We start from the raw sequence: 20,665 nt of genomic DNA, 5'->3' as shown, positions 1-20,665 counted from the left end.
TTCAACGTATTTTATGAACGACTGAACAGAAAGTAATTATTTAATGTACATCTATAACTGTTTTTTTAAGCATCAGTAGTACCAGAAACCAGCAATGTTAATTGTACCAAAAAATTTAGCTTTACTTCTGTTTAAAATTTCACTGGTAATGTTTTTCTAATGACCATTGGCACATGTACTTTTGGTACTCTTACAATATTGAGTTCTGCCAACACAGTGAGTTGGAAGAATCATTACCAGTAAGACTGACAGTGGCCAAAAAAAATTTTAGTCTTTAGCACAGAACAAAAAGAATGTCCCAAACTGCAAACACAGTTGCTCTTTTTTCTTTAACAAGAATCTCTGAAGTCGCTGAACATTTTAGCAGCAAACCATAATTATAATAAAATGTGCTTGTTTCTTATGTATTAACGTGGAGGCACATATAAAACTTTAGATTTTTATTATTTTCAGTGCAATAATTATATTAAGATTTGACACATTTTAAATTAAGCTTCAAAACATTTGACTCCTTCAAACAGAACAATGAATTTGATTACTTTGATTATCAAGTCCATTAAAAAATGTAGCCTCCTCCTTCAGAATCCTGCAAAAACAATATAGCTGGTGTTTTTTACACTTCGTACTTCCACTAAAAGCTCAACTATTGTCAGACTGCATCAAGAGAGTAGGAGTCTGAATCTAAAAATAGCACCTTTGATGCCATACTTAGATTTTACATTGTTTCTAAATTAAACAAATAAAAAATACAAAAATTACATTGTTCTTAAATAGATTTTTTCCATTAGAGACACAACACACTAACAGTATTTCTCAGCACTTGATTATAATGTGCTGCATGACTTATGGCTAGCTCACAAATTGTAGAGTTTATGGAACAAACAAATCAGTGGCCTGCTATCAGAAAGATTGTGCCTTACTGCAAATGTATTCTAAAATCAATCAATCAATTTGTTACAATCTATCTTAAGATGTATTACTTACCAAAGGTACTATGCATTTTCAAACAACTTTAAAATAATTTGGCTCAGGTAAATGTTGCTTGTAAACCTAGGATTATATAAAAAAAATCTGTATTAAAATGGAAATTTAACCTTTTAAAAGTATTTTTAATTTGTGTGTTCATGTCAATCTCTGGGGAAATTTGAGGTTAACACAGTAAGAAAGCAAATTGTGTGAGTAGTTGTCAGCTTCAAAAGAAAATCAGACTGACAGTCTGATACAAATGAACTCATGTGAAGATGCAGGCTTGAAAACTCCAAGCAGACAGACGCAGCAAGCTGGGAGGATGATACTAAAAGGCTCTTTACATGCTGCGCTTCCAAAGCTGACTGTCGGTGACACGCAGGCACAACCGAGTAAGCAAACACTGCAGAATCAGCCGGAAGAATCACAGCAACAGGTTTCAGACAGGCACGGATAACAGAAGAACTAAAGCTGCATCACCTTTGATATAAGCTGGAGATCTAAGGCAGGTAGGTGGCTGATCTTTAGAGATACCAAAAGATCAATAGGAGAGGGGAAAAACAACTTTCTGTGGCCAGTTTAGTCTCCAGTACTGAGTTGCACAAAAGTGCATGGCCAAACGTTGGTGAGGAAAAATAAAACGTTTTACGACCACATAAAAAAATATAATAGATGGGTGATGAGACGGTGCAAGAGCTACAAAATAAAGCTGATACAATACTACATTTTGCTCTGTTCAGCTTTATGCAGCTACTAATTAGTTAATTTCTTGCATGACTTAATGGCAAGCTAAATAAAAGGACATGCACTCCTTGACAGAATGCATATCACCCACTGCCTTTCAATCAAGAGTTTAGACCTTATTCAATTCAAATTCAAAAATACTTAATTAATCCCAAAGAGAAATTAAATGTTGTAACTCATTGTCCTAGCTTCATTAAAAGATGTAATAGATGGTAATGCCTGTAGGCAGGAAGGATCTCTTGTAAAGGTCCGTCCCACAGTGGATATGAAGAAACTGGCTGCAGATGCCATCTGATCCATCCACCCAGTCTCAGGTGGCCTCTTGGTTCCTCTGGGCTGCAGGACCACCCAAATGTTGGGCTGAACTCCTCCTAGAGTGATGGCCACTCCTCTCAGAAACCCGCCAAGGTCCTCATCATTGCAGACAGTCGGCTGCAGGTGCCTGGGGATGATCTTGTCCTTTTGCTGTCACGAGCCGTGTTTCCTGCTAGTTCCAGGATCTCAGTGGTCAGGCACTCGAGCACAGCCAGCAAGGAGGCAGGAATGCATCCATGGAGCCTCCTTTTCAACTCATTTGATATTTGGGGCTGTAGCTGAGATATTATTTGAGCTTTTGAGGAGTTAATCAGCTGCTCCCAGTTGTAAAAAAAAGCACCTTGTTTTTGTGGTTGTGCATCAAAACAACTGTCCAAAACTAAAATAGCTTCAGTAAAAATCCTTCCAAGACCAGAGGAAACGATCATCCAAAAAAATGTGATTTTCATCGAGCAAAAGAAGAATTAAAGTTTCCAAAAGCAAAATCAGAACGAAAGTAACAAACTTACTCCAACATAGAGCCACCCCGAGCGGTGCAATTATGTTGAGAAACAATGGCGTTCTAGTCATTTTGGTCACATAATGTACAATCACATGTGATATCTTGCATGATTTGTTTGGATCATGTGCTTTAAATAACCATTAACTACTATTACACCTAATCTTAACACAATATATGTAAAACTGGCTGCGCTGCAGCTATTTGTGTGTAAGCTAAGGTCAATTAACTGTGGTGAACACTGAATCAGATTAACTCCAAAAGGTAATCAGTTGTAGATGATTATCACCATGATTGCCTGTGAAGAGTTTTATTAAAATGTTTAGTGAAACGAGACATTTGGCTAATGGTATAGGCAAACACACACACAAATGCGCAAACACAGATGAGGAAAAACATCACTCTGACGTCACCTGTGGCCAATAATTGGTCAGGATATGGATGAGCTTTTATTCTGTGATACCCCAAAACTATTCCTCTGCCCACTATGCATTTGTAGCTGTAGAGACAGCAGGATTTTTGAAGTGCATGAGTGAACGTCTTCCAAGAGTGAACTCCTCATCACAAATGGACAATATCTTGATGTGTGAATCAGAATGTATGCGATACAGGAAGACACAGAAAGCATGCTGCAGCTTTCTTGGCTCTGATGCTCTGAGCTTGTCACATCTTATCAGTTTGATTCCTACTCAACATTTATAGCAACTAGACTCTCCGTTTTTCATTACTACCTTCACTCCACCTCCACATCTTTCATACCACACAAACAGAAGTAGGTAACGTTTGTTTCTGTTTGCCTGTTTCTGAATTCTGCTGAGGGAAGGGCACAAAATTTTACTTGATCAGTAACTATAAAGTGCAGTTTTTAAGACAAAAACAGTGCAACAAATATAACAATGTTTTGAAGATGGAGCTTTACAAGTGTTCAGTGTTAAGTTGAGGACCGCTTACATGTAGATGCAATCGGCAAGGCACATGTTTCAGGATAGAGACCAACCAGTCCAATAATCTAACATTTTTTCAATCAGGTCCAAAGTGGAACAAACCAGTTCTGCTGGTTTGCTCCACTTTGGAGTAAGCTGTTGGGGGAAGAATCAGTTTTGTTGTGTTTCCTTGACTGAGGAAGCCTTCCGAAATCCGGATCGAAAGCGAAACGTTTCAGCACAAAAAAAGAAACTGTCCAGATGACTGACTGAAAAATGTTGGATTGTATACCTGGATTATTGAGCATGGACTTTGTAGCCAAGAATACAGTTTTGCAAGCCACACATATACAAAATAGACAATGATTTTCAAAGGTTGACTACACAAAATGCTCTTTACTAATCATAAACTCTCAAGATTTCTGTCGGACTGTATTTCTCACAATTTTGAGTCACCAGCTATTCTACAATAGTTCCAACCAAGTGATATATTGTACTACATACAGCCAGAGCAATAGAAAAACACACTACTGTGCTAGTATAGCGAGTACAGCTAGTGTGAACCATATGACTCTATGCCTTTGGGTCAACATCAGTGACTTCCTATTTTTCAGAATGCCTCTAATTAGTTGGATATGAAATGTTACTTTTAAATAAAAGAAAAAAAAATACACTGCAAACTACATTTGCAAAGAGCCTTCAGATAGTTGTAGTACCAGTAGAAATACATACTGACCCAGATCAGATCCCGGGCTTAAAATATTAAAGAATAATATTGACAAGCTCCAATGTTATCAACTCTTCTTTTGATAGTGGAGAGCTCCTCATTTTCAGAGTGTGAGTTAGCCAGAACAACACTCGGATACATGGAACAGCAGCTCCATGTTAATGATCACAGAGTTTCTCTGAACATTGTTATACAATTCTTAGTCCCTTAGGGTTAATGCTGGCAATGTGAGGCTGAAACACTTTAAAACTTTTAGCAATGAAAGAAAAATTACCCTTAACTTTGTGTATTTTGAGGATTCTAACCATCAACATAAAAAAGGTGAACAAATCATCTCTCCCTACTTAAATGAAGCCATAATAATCAGTTTCTGGGTGCTGCCATGTAGTTATTTTGGAGCCAGTCTGGGAGCCTAAATATTTTGGTAAAACCTGTGATTTTCTGTAACTGTCATAAAATGGGATACAGCAATGGACTCCTTAATAATGGCTTTTTAAAACTTTGGCTACGCGAGTCATACAGACCAATCTATATGCAAAATGAAAGAAATGTAACTATTGATAATGGGTAAAATGTATGATAGTGACTTCAACTTTTTCTTAGAAATGAGTGTGTTAGGATTAATAGAAATTATGCTTAATTGCAACAGATTGCCTGGTTTTAGATTACCAATAACAACAAATGAAGACATTTTTCAAAAAGAGCCTGAGGAGCTGCATTTTTTCCCATATAAATTCAATGTTTTTTTTGCTGTAGTGATGTAGGATCATAAATATTAAAATCAATGAGGCCTCTAAATGAGCAACATCTCTGTACATGATGCAAAACAATCTTTGGATCTGATGCAGTACTGTTTCTGATTTGGAACCCCTACAGAATAGTCTCTTTTTGCTAAGTGCTCCCTTGTTTAAGTCACTTAATCTGTAAAATCTTCAAACCTGTCCACTTGTTTGGGTCATGTGCACATTTATATAAGTACAACACATGGTCAAAAGTATCAGGAGCCATATAGGCTTTGCAAATTAAAAAAAGGAAAAATATTGAAATCAACAATTTGACAGGAGGATAAGCTAGTTTAGATCAAAACTTAAAAACAAAATACTAAAAGTATTGGCAAGTTTTAATATAATCAGTGTGCAAAAGCAATCATGAAGAGATTAAAAAGGGTCACATACAAACATAAGATCATTGTGCACTGAGGTTAGCAGGATCTGATGGTGGATGTGGGAAGAATGATGTTTGTTCAGATGCTCACTGAGTGGTGGAGTATGGTTTATTAAGAAGTCTGGGAATAATAACTCCGCCTACAGTAAGCCTCTCAATCTTCACCATAATGCTTTAATACGTCTTGTCTGAGTTCAGTAGCTGAAACGGGGCTGTTGTTGGGGTAGGATGGGTATTTAACAATCCTGGAGGCTCTGGTCCAACATCTCAATGTAGATGTCCTGCAGACACAGGACGACCATGGTTCTCAACTGGAAAAAGGTGGAATGTTCCCATATGGATGCAGTTAGAGAGGACATGGGGGTAGTTGGTTTGAGGACAGAGTGAAATGGAGGATGACTCACTGTGGCAACCCCTGAAGGAGATAAGGCTGAAAGAAGAAGATGAAGTTCCCTCCAGGTCAGCAATGGGTCTCAGGATTTTAGGTATCCAGAAGTCGTGTCCATGAGTGATTGATGGAGCAGAGGATAGACCGATGAATCAGGCCACACATTTTGTACATGCTTGCTCCTTCCCAAAATATTGCCCGTCTTGGCTGAGAGGAGTAAATGTGCGTCCATCTTTATATGAGGAAAATATGAGCAGGTGAGAGAAACATAAAAAGGCAGAGTGGTTTAAACGCATAAAGGTAGTTCCCTTGGTGTGCCCGGGCATGAAGTTAGTGTGTTCATGCACAAATGTGTGTGAGAAAGATAAAGAGATGAGGTAGACAATGTTCAGTTGGATGCGACTTCTCACTGGCTCTGCAATTGCTATAAGTGTGTGTGTGTGTGTTGCTGAGGTGTTGGGGCATGAACACACTGTTGGCTTGTCCCCGTTGCATTTGTGTGTTTGTAGTGTAAGGGATGAATGCACTGCTGACTTGTCAGAGTTGAGGATTTTTTCCCTGCAGCAACTTTGTTTCATTTATAAAGTGGTTTTGCTGGTTCCTCCAGATTACAGCATCAGCTAAATGTCAGAGACACAAATATAAAAGTAGTGCACACACAGCTGTGTAAGCATAAAGACAGACTATAGTACAGCACACTCCAGCTTGTAACACTTGTTACACGAGAGATTTACACAAGCATCTGTTAGAAATCACACAGATGAGTTTGACAGTTTGTCCAGAATTCTTACGAGTTGTTTTTATTGTGCAAACCTGATCAAAATAACTCTGTAACAATATGAAAAAAAAAAAAAAAAACATGGATTAAACTAACACCATCATTTTTACTTGTTACCATTTAGTACTTGTTGGCAAGCCCCCCCCACCCCCCAAAAAAACAAAAACAAAAAAAAAAACAATCAAACAGAATATTAAACAGTGTTGGCACAATATCAAGACTGCAAGTGCTTTCAATCAGTCAAACACAAACCGTCATTAAATTGGACCCCTGCTGCCATTGATTTAAACAATTTAGTGGATGACGATCAAAATGCTAAAGTTCATAGATAGGGTGATACATGAGCAAGAAAAGGTGAGTTTATTATCACCCACCACTGGTGGCTAACATGGCATGATAATGGTTTCACCCACGGTTAGCAAAATATCTCATGAATCCCTGGACTGCTTAATGAAACTTTTAAAAAAAAAATCATTAGTAGATGTACCGTATTTTCTGCGGTACAAGTTACATCAGTCCAAAAATGTCTAATAAAGTGGGAAAAAACATAAAAAGGTTGCTTCGCTGTACAAGTCACATTTATTATGCATCACCGCTGACCACGGGGAAACATTGGCCAGTATTGTGCCAAAAATCGATTGGCTGCCAAATGGCGGCTGCGAGAGCACACACGGAAGGACTTTAACAAAGAATTTAACAAGAGTAACACTTAAAAACAATTATTTGTTTGCTCGTCATTATAGCAAAGCAACTCGCTGCTTCCCGGGGCCGTGGAACACGTGCTTCGCTGCCCCCTTCCTCCCGGCTCAGGCGGTGGAGGAAGGCTGTACAGTGTGCAGCCAGAGCCGCGACGGATAGATGGATGGCTCAATGGGTGGATGGATGGATAGATGGATGGATGGGTGGCACACCGCCATGGAGGAAATGTGCACGGTGGGAGCCAGCAAGACACTTGGGGAATGTTCCCCACGAGTTGGGATCCACCGCAATGCGACTGTCCCTTCCGCTGGGTGGAATCCAGACTGCACGGACCCGACCCGTTTACAAACTCTTTTTCTGCTGCTCGATTACTTTTTTGAGCTGCATTTTTATTACCTGCTGTTTGTAATCTGCAGAATAGGATTTTCTGTTTGGGGGCATTTTACTTGTGTTAATTTTTCTCAGTGGTCTCTAAGTGAACGTTTGTGTGCGTGCGTGCGTGCGTGCGTGCGTGTGTGTGTGTGTGTGTGTGTGTGTGTGTGTGTGGGTAGAGGAACTACATATAAAAGCCTAGAGGGCCCACTAGCAGCTGCAGTGGGTAGTCTTTATTGCTTCATGTCTATGAATGAACATTTCAAGTCAGTCAAAAATTGCGTAATGAATATGAAAAAAAAACATATTAGTCGCTTCAGTGTATAAGTCGCAGGACTTGCAAATTTATGCAAAATGGTGCGACTTATACGCCAGAAGATACGGCACGTGATGATCTACATGATCTACAACACAAACATGTAGTATAAGTTATTAATTTAAACAGATGCTGAACTAAAATTAGGCTCATTCGTAGCTGATTATTTTAAATGAGATACTTACTTAAATTGCAGCAACCTCTGTTTGTCTGTTAGCAAAATATGTCAAACACTTGGGCCAGGGGTCTGCAACCTTTTTGATCAAAGGACCATTTCTGCCTCTTAACTCATTAAATAAAAAGAGAGCTTGGAGCCACAAAACTTGCTGGAACTGTAATGATCAACTGCTGGCCCATGGGCTACTTTGAGTTAGCTGGAAGCAGCTTTTATGTTCAGTGTGAGTGACATTTTGAAACTACTAATCAATAATTAATATCAACATTTATTGATATTTTTACATTTTGGGACAACAAAATAAGTCCATGATGTAAATAAGGGAAAACTTCTAGTTTATACCTTTAGATGAACATGTAAACACTGAACTCTGCAGAACTATGTGTTTTTTAGGAGAAATGAAGTATCCCACTTTGAAGAAATAAAGCAAAAAATAGTGTTGATCAAACATTTGCAGAGAATTGACAAAAAGTAACAGCCAAAACTAGCCTTTCTTGTTGTGAGTATCAAAACCAGAACAATAAATTTTCCTGAAAGTTTTGGTCAAAGCTTCATAGAGCCACAGCTGAGGGACTAAAGAGCCGCACGTGGCCCCAGAGCCACAGGTTGCAGACCCCTGATTTAGGCATATCAATGAATCTCAAAGCATGTACATCTCTGACTAACAATTTTGAGAGAGGTCAGCTCAGATCAAGACAGCCACTGCATCCAATGAATCTTATAAAACACAAAAACTGATATAATAACACATTTTAACCATCATGAGCCAGGATTTTAAACAGTATTACCTGAACATTGTCTCTGACACAGATTCTTTTCGGAGACAACCTAATTCAAGATGGCCGTCACACTTAATCTCATTGTACACTAAAATGCCAATAACTCAGTAAATTTTACAGACACCGAGTTAAAATTTGGGCTGGTAGTAGCTGACATACATTCAAAACTCATATGTTAATTGCTAAGAAATCTAATTGGATTTGTTAACAATTTACCATGAGATTTCATTTAATGTTACTTTCAAGATCAGATCAAAACAACTATAATGGTTATTTTTTAACATATGATATTTTAAAACATCCATCCATTATCTTCACCCACTTCTTTCTTTTCGGGTTGCCCACATCCAGCCATCACTGTGCAAGAGACACCCTGGACAGGTCTCCAGTCCATCACAGGGACACAGAGACAAGAGACAAACAATCAGTCACTCTCTCACGCACACCTAGAGACAATTTAGAGTTACCAATCAGCATAACATGCATGTTGTTGGTCTGTGATGTAGAAGGAAATTAACTCCTTATACTTTGTAGGAATGTTATGTTAAATCTTTGATTTTCAATAAAAAATAAAGTGCATTATATTCAAACGTACATGGAGACAGCTAACCTTTACTCTTAATCCTGATAGCTGCATTATACAATGTTTTAAAGGTCAAGGTAAGTAAATAAAAGTAAATATAAAGATTTCATACTCTTCCAAAGGCAAATGTCATGCCTTGCTTTGCTTAAAAACACAGTTTTTAAAAGAAAAATCTACATCGACACAATCTTCAATTTGTAAACAAACTAACAATATGTTTGTTGCATTTTTAACAAATTGCAACATAGGGGAGAAAAAAAAATGTTTAATTTTAGGCACAAAACACATTCAGTCTGGACATAACCTTGACCTTTATAAAGTCAACATAGAAAACGTGTTACTTGGATGAAAAACCAATAAAAAAAAGCACTTAAAGGATCTCTGGCGTCACAACAGTACAAAAAGATGCATAAATAAAATAAAAGTATTGATGCACACAATCCAGGCAGATATTTTCCTCTGAGGTGAACACAGAAACATGCTCACTGCACCTCACAGCAAACTATAATGCAGTGAATAATGCTTGTGCGTGACACTTACCGGCTCCGTCAGCTCCAGAACATTAGCCATGTACGTGATGGGACTGCAGTCACGGGTGTTTCCCACAAGTGTACACGGTAAAAACATGGGACCCAAGTCATCCCCGTCCAGTACATCCACGGTTAAGGTGGTGGTGGCTGTTAGGCGGTCACTCGGATTGGGGGCTCGGTCCTGAACAGACAGAACAATTAGATTTTAATTTTTAACTCTGTTGCACTGAAGCTCATCTTTATTATACCACCATGAAAAGTGGGCACTCCTGTAATTACTCATATATGTGTTTATTGGCTGGTTTGTCTGTTAGCAAAACATTTTATGATCAATTGGAAGGATTTTAATGAATATCTCAAAAAAGTAATTATTGAATGTAGGTACATAGATCTGAAGCTTGAAGATTTTAAGGTTTTTCAACTAAGTTTTTCCTATTCAAAATAAAAAATGCCAAAATCCACTCTTTTTAAACTGTCATTTTTCACAAAACACATATTTGGGTGTAAATCTCAATTGCTATTGCTGGCAGCATGAGTACAATGAAAACATCTTATTATATTTTTTTTGTGATCTTTGCTCTTTGATTAATACCACCAAAACAATGCTTTTAATTTTATTTCAATTATTTCTGTAGCTTTATCTCACTACAATAAATGTAGCTTGTTCTTGTTGATTCTTTACATGAGTGTAAAGAGGCCTTGTTTTTTTTTCTTTCTGGAATTATTAAAACAGAGTTAAATGAAACAAAAAGATTGACAACAACTTACCTTTAAAAAAAAAAAAAATTATCAAGGGTGAAAATAGCCACAAAATGCTAATTATCAATTGTTTAGAGAAACTGCTCTGTTTTTCTGCCATTTTTTTACAACACTCTGACCTCATTGTCCACACCATCATAAATATTTATACCAGTACAAGCAGTAGACAGTGTTTCAATGAGTATTGACTTAATGAATAAATGTAAAGTACTGACAAGACACAAAAATCACCATCACTCAGAATTGCAGTTCATTCAAAATATACATGAGCATTTTATTTATTTATTTTTTAATGAATGAGGAGCACATTTGGTAGCCTCACATTATCAGGAAAAAAAAAAAAAGGTTTCTTGTAATACTTTGAAGTGTAAAGACTAGTTTTGTGTAAAGGTCTGAGACTCTTAACAGTGTGACCTTCATGCAAATAAAGTGAAAAATGAATGTGTTTACACATGATTAAGTTCTCAGAGGAAGACCTTTGGTAGACCTTGAGCTGGAAAAGCTGGATTTTAGTGAAGCCTTCGTAAAATATTCAAGTAGTTCACAATCAAAGCTCTTATGGTACAAAGAACATAAAACATTCCACAGATCTCATTTCCTTTAGGCCATTCATCACTAATCTTTTACATTCATATTAATAAGTGATAGTTACAATTTCTCCTTTTAGAAACATATTAATTTAGTTTTCTGGAACTCTGTATGTACAACCATACTTGTTCCTTTAAGTCAGTGTCTCAACTTGTGGTATTACCCCCATATGGGTGGTGGGGGACACCAAAGATCTCAGAGTATGTATGAGTGCTAAAATTCTATATGTAGGTTTTTTTTTTTTTTTTGTATAAGAACAGAAATCATGCCAAATTAAATCAATAACATGTCTGGTTTAAAAGTGCATAAACTACTGCTGTTTGAGCTATAAGAACATAAGAGCATCAGATTACATGTTCTCCTAGGCAATTCAGATAAGGTGGCCCTCAAGGCCAGTCAGGGGAGCCAAATTCAGATAAACACACAGTTGTTTTGCGGACAGGCAGAACTTAATGACATCTACTTGAGTCTGTGTTGGTCCACTCGAGTTCTGAAATGTCCAAATTACATGGCCACACAAAAATAACGTGACTGAGTAAAATCCTTGAGACATGATCCATTCTGCCAAAAGCATTTGAGTCTGGGTACTTGAGGCACAAACCAAGCCATCAATAAGGCAAGTAGCATAATCAGGTCCAAATGTGCTGCCGATGACTTCCTTGATAGTAAATAATCCAGCAACCAGCCAAATCCAAAAAGCAGGAACCAGTTATCGTAAATCCAATTATAAATGCGTCCATAACCCTTTGATGCACTACATATGCACACCCCTTCTAATGCACAACATGGGTCAAAAATGACCCACATTCATTTTACAGGTTATTTCATGCTGACTGAGTTTTTCTTTGCTCTATCTTTTGAAATCAATTCATTTTATGATTGAATATTTCAAGTATTCTTTAAATATCTTGTTTTTAATTACCACAGATCATTAATTTATTTTTTAATTTCCTACTTTATGAACAAAAATACTTTTTATATTACTACACATGGGTCTTCCAAGTGTGATTTCAAATTAAATATCTCAATACTATAAAAAAAAATGTTTTATGCAATTACTTTAGCAGTGAATGGGGCCAAACAGTTATTTATTTAATATTTGCAACATGTTTGTCATTTTGTCACACATACACATACCTCCTGATAACAGAGAACAGCTATTGAACTGAACTTTATCTGTGATTTAACAACTGTAAACTGGTGAAATGTGACCAAACAAAATAAAACACAATTGAACACATCACTTGAACACAAACTGCCATCTCAGTTTTTATATGCCTCACAAATGATCACTAAGTGTTTGTACTCCTTGTACACAGGACTGGCGCACTGGGAACACCAGCTACTGGCTTCGCGGTCTTTCGAAACTGGGCATATTGAGCACCTCTTCCTCTTCCTTTGGCCCTCCTGTCTGATGTCCTCTTGTAGCTGGGTGGTGGTTGTGTTTTGTGTTTTTTTACCCACACTTTCCCATTGCCTGTGGAGTTTGAATGCCCTCCATGCACCTCTTCATATGTGCATGACAAGCTTTTTGCCCAGCTCCTTGATCAATAGCCAGCGTGCATTACTCACACCACCCATACGATCAGAGTGTTGTGTACTGAAGTTGGTGTAGGCACTGAGTGTAGCAACATCCATCATATTGTACAAGAAAACCATGGGCCACCTTCTTGTTCTCCGCAGACATGTGTAGTTGTTAACCATTTGATCCATTGTGTCCACTCCTCCTTTCATTTTATTGTAGTACTGGATCACTTCTGGTTTCTTCTTCTGACTGCTGTTATCCACTGCTTTGTCATCATGCATGCTGCTCAGCAGAACAACAGCCTGTCCCTTCTTCTGCACATAGATCACCATGGTCATGTTGTCATTTGGAATCCAAATTCCGAGCTATGAAGCTCCCGTGATTTAGATGGTTTTGTGATGGGTGGTACGTCAGGCTTGCTCTGGCAAAGTGTCCCAAGTGTCCCAGTGTGAGTGAGTACAGTTATACTCTCTTGAGAACTACAGTAAGTTTTCCAGTCTAAACAACAAATAAATGGGACACTCAGCTTTATTACCTATCTTCCATTGGCCCAGTTTATATCCCCCAAGAGTTTACTCAATGTGTGCTTTGTGCATTGACTAAAATAAACATGTTTTCATTAGTGAATGTAATGGATAGAAGGACATTTTTTTTAAAAAAGGCAAAAATTTTGATATGCAAATTCACAAGTTACAATTTATGGTACCATACCATACCAATTTATTTATAAAGCACTTTAAACAGCAACAAGGACAACCAAAGTGCTGTACAGTAGAAACAAACAAGCACAGTGGACAGGAAAACATCAAATGAAGATATAGATACAAATAGCAGTGGATAATAACTAAGTGGCCAACACTGTAGACTACAGACAGGATAAAAACAAATCACACTGTGTCAAAGGCAAGGAAATAAAAGTGGGTTTTCAGGCGAGACTTAAAAACTGAGAAAACTGCAATAGAGAAAGCCCTGTCACCTCTGAGCTTGCGATAGGTTTCTGGAACTGGAAAGGAGCCTCTGGTCTGCTGACCACAGAGAGTGCGGTGGGACATATGGCTGTAGAAGATCAGTGAGATAGGATGAGGCAGAACTGTTTAGTAATTTAAAAACATACACAAGTATTTTGAACTGGATCCGAAGGTGAATGGGTAGCCAGTGCAGGGAGGCCAAAAACTGGAGTAATGTGCTCTCTATGGCCTGTATCAGTTAAAAATCGGGTTGCAGCATTTTGGACCAGTTGTAGACGTGCCACGGAGGATTGATTGATACCAAACAGAAGCGCATTGCAGTAATCGAGCCTGGATGTTATGAACGCATGGATCACTGTCTCAAGATTATTTTTGGACAATATGGGCTTCAGCTTAGACAGCCACCTCAGCTGAAAAAAAAAAACAACAGGATTTAACAATCATGTTTACGACTGTTAAGTTTTAAAGAAGGGTCCATTGTCACTCACAAATTGGTGACTCTTTGTTTCTCTAACGGAGCTAGAGAGGAAAGGTCAATGCAGTGGTTCATGAACGTGCCATTGGGATGGAACACAATGACTTCAGACTTCTTCTCTTTGAAACTTCCATCCATCCATTATCTTTACCCGCTTATTCCATTTTGGGTCACGGGGGTCGCTGGTGCCCATGTCCAGCAATCACTGTGCGAGGGGCGGGGTACACCCTGGATGGGTCGCAAGTCCATCACAGGGCCACATAGAGACAAACGAGACAAACAATCATTCACTCTCTCACTCACACCTAGGGACAATTTAGAGTTACCAATCAGCCTAACATGCATGTTTTTGGTCTGTGGGAGGAAACCGGAGTGCCCGGAGAAAACCCACGCATGCACGGAGAGAACATGCAAACTCCACCCAGAAAGGCCCCTGGACCGGGGTTTGAACCAGGGACCTGCTCGCTGAGAGGCAGCAGCTCTACCAGTTGCGCCACCGTGCTGCCCATCTCTTTGAAACTTAAGAAGTTTAAAGCCATCCAGTCCCGGATGTCAGCCAGGCAGTCAAGAAGAGGTTGAATAGAGCATGTGCCTCTGTGCCTCAGGGAGAAGTAAATTTGTCAGCCATCAGCGTAGAAATGAAATGGTATGTTGTAATGGCGGAAAATAGCACCTAGTGGCAGCAGGTATAAAGAAAAGAGAAGGGGACCAAGGATGGACCCCTGCGGTACTCCCCACTGAAGTGCTGCCGATGTTGCACTGAAATCTTTGATACAGACACAAAAGGCCTCTTCGGATGCCTTCAGGCTGCCCAGCAAACTCCATCCGTCCATCCATTATCTTTACCCGCTTATTCCATTTTGGGTCACGGGGGTCGCTGGTGCCCATGTCCAGCAATCACTGTGCGAGGGGCGGGGTACACCCTGGACGGGTCGTAAGTCCATCACAGGGCCACATAGAGACAAACAACCATTCACTTTCTCACTCACACCTAGGGACAATTTAGAGTTACCAATCAGCCTAACATGCATGTTTTTGGTCTGTGGGAGGAAACCGGAGCACCCGGAGAAAACCCACGCATGCACGGAGAGAACATGCAAACTCCACCCAGAAAGGCCCCTGGACTGGGGTTTGAAACAAGGACCTGCTCGCTGAGAGGCAGCAGCTATACCAGTTGCGCCACCGTGCTGCCCCCAGCAAACTCAGAAAGTCAAAAAGCTTGTGGAATATTATCAGGAAAACAATTGAAATAAAAATACCAGCATCATAAACTGCAGGCAATCGTTATCTTAGTCGAGAGGGTCTCTTTTCCCCAGCCTTCTATTGTCTAGCTTTTAATATATATTAATTTAAATTATAAAATAAAAATAAAAATTCGGTAACACGCTTTGTTGTTCCTCAGGTATGAACAGACATACTAACACAACAAATTTAAGAACAAGCATGAAGGAACTGCCACTCACATTTGCCTGTATGATGACCAGGTACCGTGTTATTTCCTCATAGTTGAGTCTCTCTCTGAGAACCACGGAGCCAAACAATGTCAGTGGGATGTCAAAGGTTCTGTTGGCTGTCTGCAAAACACAACAACACAATCATGTTATGTTTATTGCATGTAGCTAGAAATAAGACATGCAATAGATGTACAAAAACACCCTTTTTTGAACCGTATCAGAGGTTATTTTCTAATTTTATTTTAGTAGAAATGAGTTTTACAGCTAAAACCAGAATTATTTCAACAGACTTCGAAACAGTACAATTAAAAACAACATAAACAGCCAGTAAATTAAAATGAAGTCTATATTTAATGCATTTTATAATAGTCACAAACAAAAAAGAGGGTTAAAATCAGTTCCAGAATTTAATTACAAAAACATGCAATTGTCATTGTATGTTTTTATTGTAATTCAGAAGAACGTGGCCCTGAGGTGTAAATGAGCAACATTAAAAAAACAGAATTACATTAAAAAAAAAACCCACAACATTTCAAAAAAACAAAATGTTTGAAAAAATGGAATTACATTAAGCCAAACTGGAAGTGGTGTTTTTTTTTTTACTCTATTAACAACATAAAACAGAACAATAATAAACAGTAAGAAGATAAAAAGACAAACTCTCTTGATGGGGGTGGGGTCCGTGTTCCATTTGTTCAGTTTTTTTACAAACTAAAATAAATGTAAATAAAACAAATTATTTCATTGTTCATTTTCAAGAGGGATTCAAAAAACACAATACATCCATGCTTTTTGTATTTTTCACATTATCTTCACATCCCTTCAAGAGGGTTTGTATTTGTTTCTTTTTACTGTACATTGTTCTGTTTTATGTTCTTATTAAAGTAATAAAAAAATAAAATAAAATGAAAAAACTTCCGGATTGGCTTAATGTAATTCCGTTTTTTCAAATGTTGCGTTTTCTCAAATGTTGGGTTTTCTCAAATAGTGTTGTGTTTTTGTTGTGTTTTTTGAAAGATAATTCTGTTTTTTTTGTGTGTGTGGTTTTATTTATATTGTTTATTTACACCTCAGGGCAACTGTACCTTTTTCTTCTATTTTAGGTATTTATGGTAGTTGTTTAATCCTTGTAACATTATTGCCACTTTGTAGAAGTTTACAATAGTTTATTTTAAGTGCCTTATGTATTATCTGTCTTCCATTAGTAATCAGCACACCTGTTGACTGTTGCCATTTTCCTTCCCATTGTTTACACCTCATGTTTTTCTCTGTCTTTATCAGAACAAATGCTTAAATCATATATATTGTCAGCTTGCCAGTTGTGCTGGTTACCTTAGATTTGTAAAAATAATAATAAAATAAAACTTGCAGAAGCCTACTTCTTTTTTAATTTGGGTTCTGACAACAACAAATCACCATGTGACAAAAATGTGTGACAGAAATTAACTGAATCTAAAGAGTGTAGAAATGTATACATGCAATACAAATAATTTTGCTTTCTTTCTATTTCAAACAGTAATTTTTTGACATTTTTGTGGAGAAACCTTTGTTGTCTATTGTTTTCTAAGTTAGAATTTGGTAGTAACACCCTCATATACATCAGAATTTTCTAAAAAAAAAAAAAAAAATCCAACTATCAAAATAATTTTTCTCTGTCACTGAATATTCGATAAAGCTGAAGATGCTCAGATTGCTAACTCACCGGGTCTTTGGGGTTGTACTGGATTGTATACTCTATCTGTCCATTGGGACCATCATCAATGTCTGTTGCACCATTATTCCCAGAGAAACCAGAGAAGATGGTTGTTCCTACAGGAGTCAGCTGGAAACAGAAGACAGAAATTTTAGTTGCTCATTGTAGGAACTAATGGTTCATGATATCAGCGTTTTTATTCTGTATCCATAGACCAGCACAGATTATTTTATCCTGACTGTGTCATGGAAACATCCTTTGTTCATAAGGGGCACAGCAAATGAAATAACGGTAAAGTGCCTTGAAATTTTATGACCATTTTGCTCCAGTCAAACATAAAAAGAATTATTAGCTGGTAGCCATTCATCTGTTTTCACTTGTTATTAAAAAGGGAAAAAAATATCTGAATTATATTTCGTTTGTGATTCAAATCAACTTTTTTGGGAGAGTTAAAATCTTAGAAACATTTGGTCTTTCTTGAGCTTAGTCAAAGATAAACTGCCAGGCTTTATTTTTCTGTCATGTTGCTCAAGATTTTAAAGAAGGTGGCAAAATAGAAGTAGTTCAATTTCTACACACACAAAACAAAAACAAGAAAAATATTTCCCTCAACAGAGTTGTCAGTGCTTTCCACTGATATAACAAGACCCAAATTGTCTGACTCCATCATTTTGCCACATTCTGGTCATGAAATAACCGGTGCCACTGGTACATTCTGCAACATATTGACAAATTTCATATTGAACTCATGAACTATGTTCAACAGATATGTCTAAATAAATACTTCTCTGTGTGTGTATCCAACAAGTGTGCCTGAATTTCTTCAAGTAATTATTGTCAGAAATAAACAACTAAAATAAGACTGAATATAGCTCATAAATCTATCTTTTCATCCATCCATCCTTTCTTCCATCCACCCGCTTTGCTGTCCTTTCCTTTCCAGGTTGAAGGGGTTCTTGTGTCTTTTCTAGCTGTCACTGTGAGAGAGGCAGGACACACCCTGGACATGGTGTTAGTCCATCACAGGGACGGAGAGGCAAATTAAACCATTCACACGGTCTTTTGGACAATTTTAGAGTTACCAATTAACTTAACATGCATACTTTTGGTCTGTGGGGGAAAATAAAATACTCTAATATAACCCAGGTGTGCATGAGGAGAACATGCAAACTCCATCCAGAAAGGCCCTAGTTTCTATGGCTTTTTTCTGAGATGTGTGAAAAAAAAAATCAATTAAATTTACCTCATTAGGTGTTTGCAGCTCTGATGGCGACAAGGCATGATTAAGACAACATCTTCCAGACTAATGAGGCCATTCATCAAATCAAAACATATCTGCTTCTACCATTACAATACACTGTTGTGTCAAACGGAGCTGATTTTTCTGTGTACAAAGTACTCATGTTTTGAGAATTAGTGCCATCCATCTGGCTGAAATAAACCAAGCCTGACTCAGAAAAATTAAAAAAATCTGAAGCGATCGCTACTAAGTTACATGGCAGGCAATATTAATGAATGTAGGAATGTATTTTTAAAATAGCTCTACAAAATTAGAGAAGAGTAGGATGGTGGAGAAAGAGTACAAGACAACAGCAATTAAAAACAAAAGTGCAGATAAGTTGAGAAAAATCAGGTGAAATAAAGAACAGAGGGCTGTGAGGAAGGAAATAGAAAAATAGAGACTGTAAGAGAGAACCAAGTTGAGAGGTCAGATTGAGTTAGGCAAAATGTGGAAGATTGCATAAAGCTTGACCTGTCCAGGTCAGTGCTGGAGGCAGACTACATGCATCCATGTGCTGTTTACCTTTGAACATCCTTCAGCTCATGGTCCTTTCTTGACACCAAACTAATGGTGGGAAAGTCATCTAGAAGATTATTCTAAAAGCCACAAAATAATTGGCTATCAATAGCTGTCTAATAACTTTCCTTTCTCCTTGTTCCTTTCCTTCAGTCCTTCAGCTTGTGCACAAGGAAGAGAGAAAAAAGAACACACCAAACTGCTTGATGTTTTTAATTTAAACATGTTGCTGTAAAAATGTTTCCTTTATTGCTTCTACGACCACAATTCCAATAGTTGGAAGTTGTGTAATATGTATGCAAAAACAAAACGCAACGATTTGCACATCTGAAACCCATGTTTTATCCACAATACGACCTAACACACATATGTAATGTTTAAGTTAAGACATTGTAAATGGAGAAAAAAAAAGGTTAAAGACAAAACTTCATTTTGTAGCTGAAGACGTTTCGCTTCTCATCCGAGGAATTTTCGCAATTGAGATTTTCAGATTTCTCAATTTCTCTCTTGAGAAAGCCCTTCAGATGAGAAGCAAAACGTTTTTTTTTTTTTTTTTTTTTTTTTGGATTCACCATGTTCTGGATGATGGAAAATCTCCACCAGCTAAAAAATGTTGTAAAATGTTTGGAAAACAGAAGATCATTTAGAATTTTATGGTGGCAAAACATATATATAAAAAATGGGACAGTTGCAAAAAAAGGTATTAAAAAAAAAAGTAAATATTAGCCAGAATATAGTTGATTGGCAACAAGTTTGTAAGAAGACCAAGTTTTTAAAAATATATTTTAAAGTGTTTGATGGGCAGAGATTCATCTGTCTACACAAAAATGAATAAAAAATATTTAGTGGAGCAATGGAAAAAACAGTTCCTCAATTGGATGTTGATAAGACTTTGAATATCCTATCATCTACAGTTCATCAAAAGATTTGAAGAATCTGGAAAACTCTCTGTATGCAAAGATCAAGGCCAAACAGTAGTATCCGAGCCCATGATTGGGCCCTCAGGCAGTACTTTATTTAAAACAGGTCTGATTCTGTTATGGATGTCACTGCACGGGCTCAGGAACACTTCTATATACAACAAAGTCCATGCTCAATAATCCAAGTATACAATCCAACATTTTTCAGTCAGGTCATCTGGACAGTTTCTTTTTTTGTGCTGAAACGTTTCACCTTTGATCCGGAAGGTTTCATCAGTCAAGAAAACACACAACACAAAACTGATTCTTCCCCCAACAGCTTACTCCAAAGTGGAACAAACCAGTTATGTTGGTGCTAAGATGGTCTCTTTGGTACGCCCCCTCCTCCATTGCCGGCCCTCTTCCTTGTTGACACAACGTTTCAGCACAAAGAAACTTTCCAGATGACCTGACTGAAAAATGTTGGATTGTATACCTGGATTATTGAGCATGGACTTTGTTGTTTTCAACCAGTTTGACACAACTGT

General features: G+C 37.7%; 1 protein-coding gene across 1 annotated transcript in view; it reads right to left on the bottom strand.

Moving 5' to 3' along the window:
- LOC119423497 (protocadherin-15) overlaps positions 1-20,665 on the bottom strand; it is a 322,189-nt gene that overhangs the window by 186,408 nt on the left and 115,116 nt on the right. Inside the window, exons 6-8 of the mRNA XM_037690893.1 lie at positions 17,430-17,549; positions 15,737-15,847; positions 9,969-10,139 (exon numbers count right to left, since the gene is read on the bottom strand). Coding sequence (XP_037546821.1) covers positions 9,969-10,139; positions 15,737-15,847; positions 17,430-17,549 — 402 coding nt within the window. The remainder of the gene's footprint in view (positions 1-9,968; positions 10,140-15,736; positions 15,848-17,429; positions 17,550-20,665) is intronic.

The sequence above is a fragment of the Nematolebias whitei genome, chromosome 17 (genome assembly GCF_014905685.2).
Source record: "Nematolebias whitei isolate Nwh7 chromosome 17, NemWhi1, whole genome shotgun sequence".
In the NCBI taxonomy this organism is placed as follows: Eukaryota; Metazoa; Chordata; class Actinopteri; order Cyprinodontiformes; family Rivulidae; genus Nematolebias; species Nematolebias whitei.
This window is presented reverse-complemented; position numbering and strand designations above follow the sequence as displayed.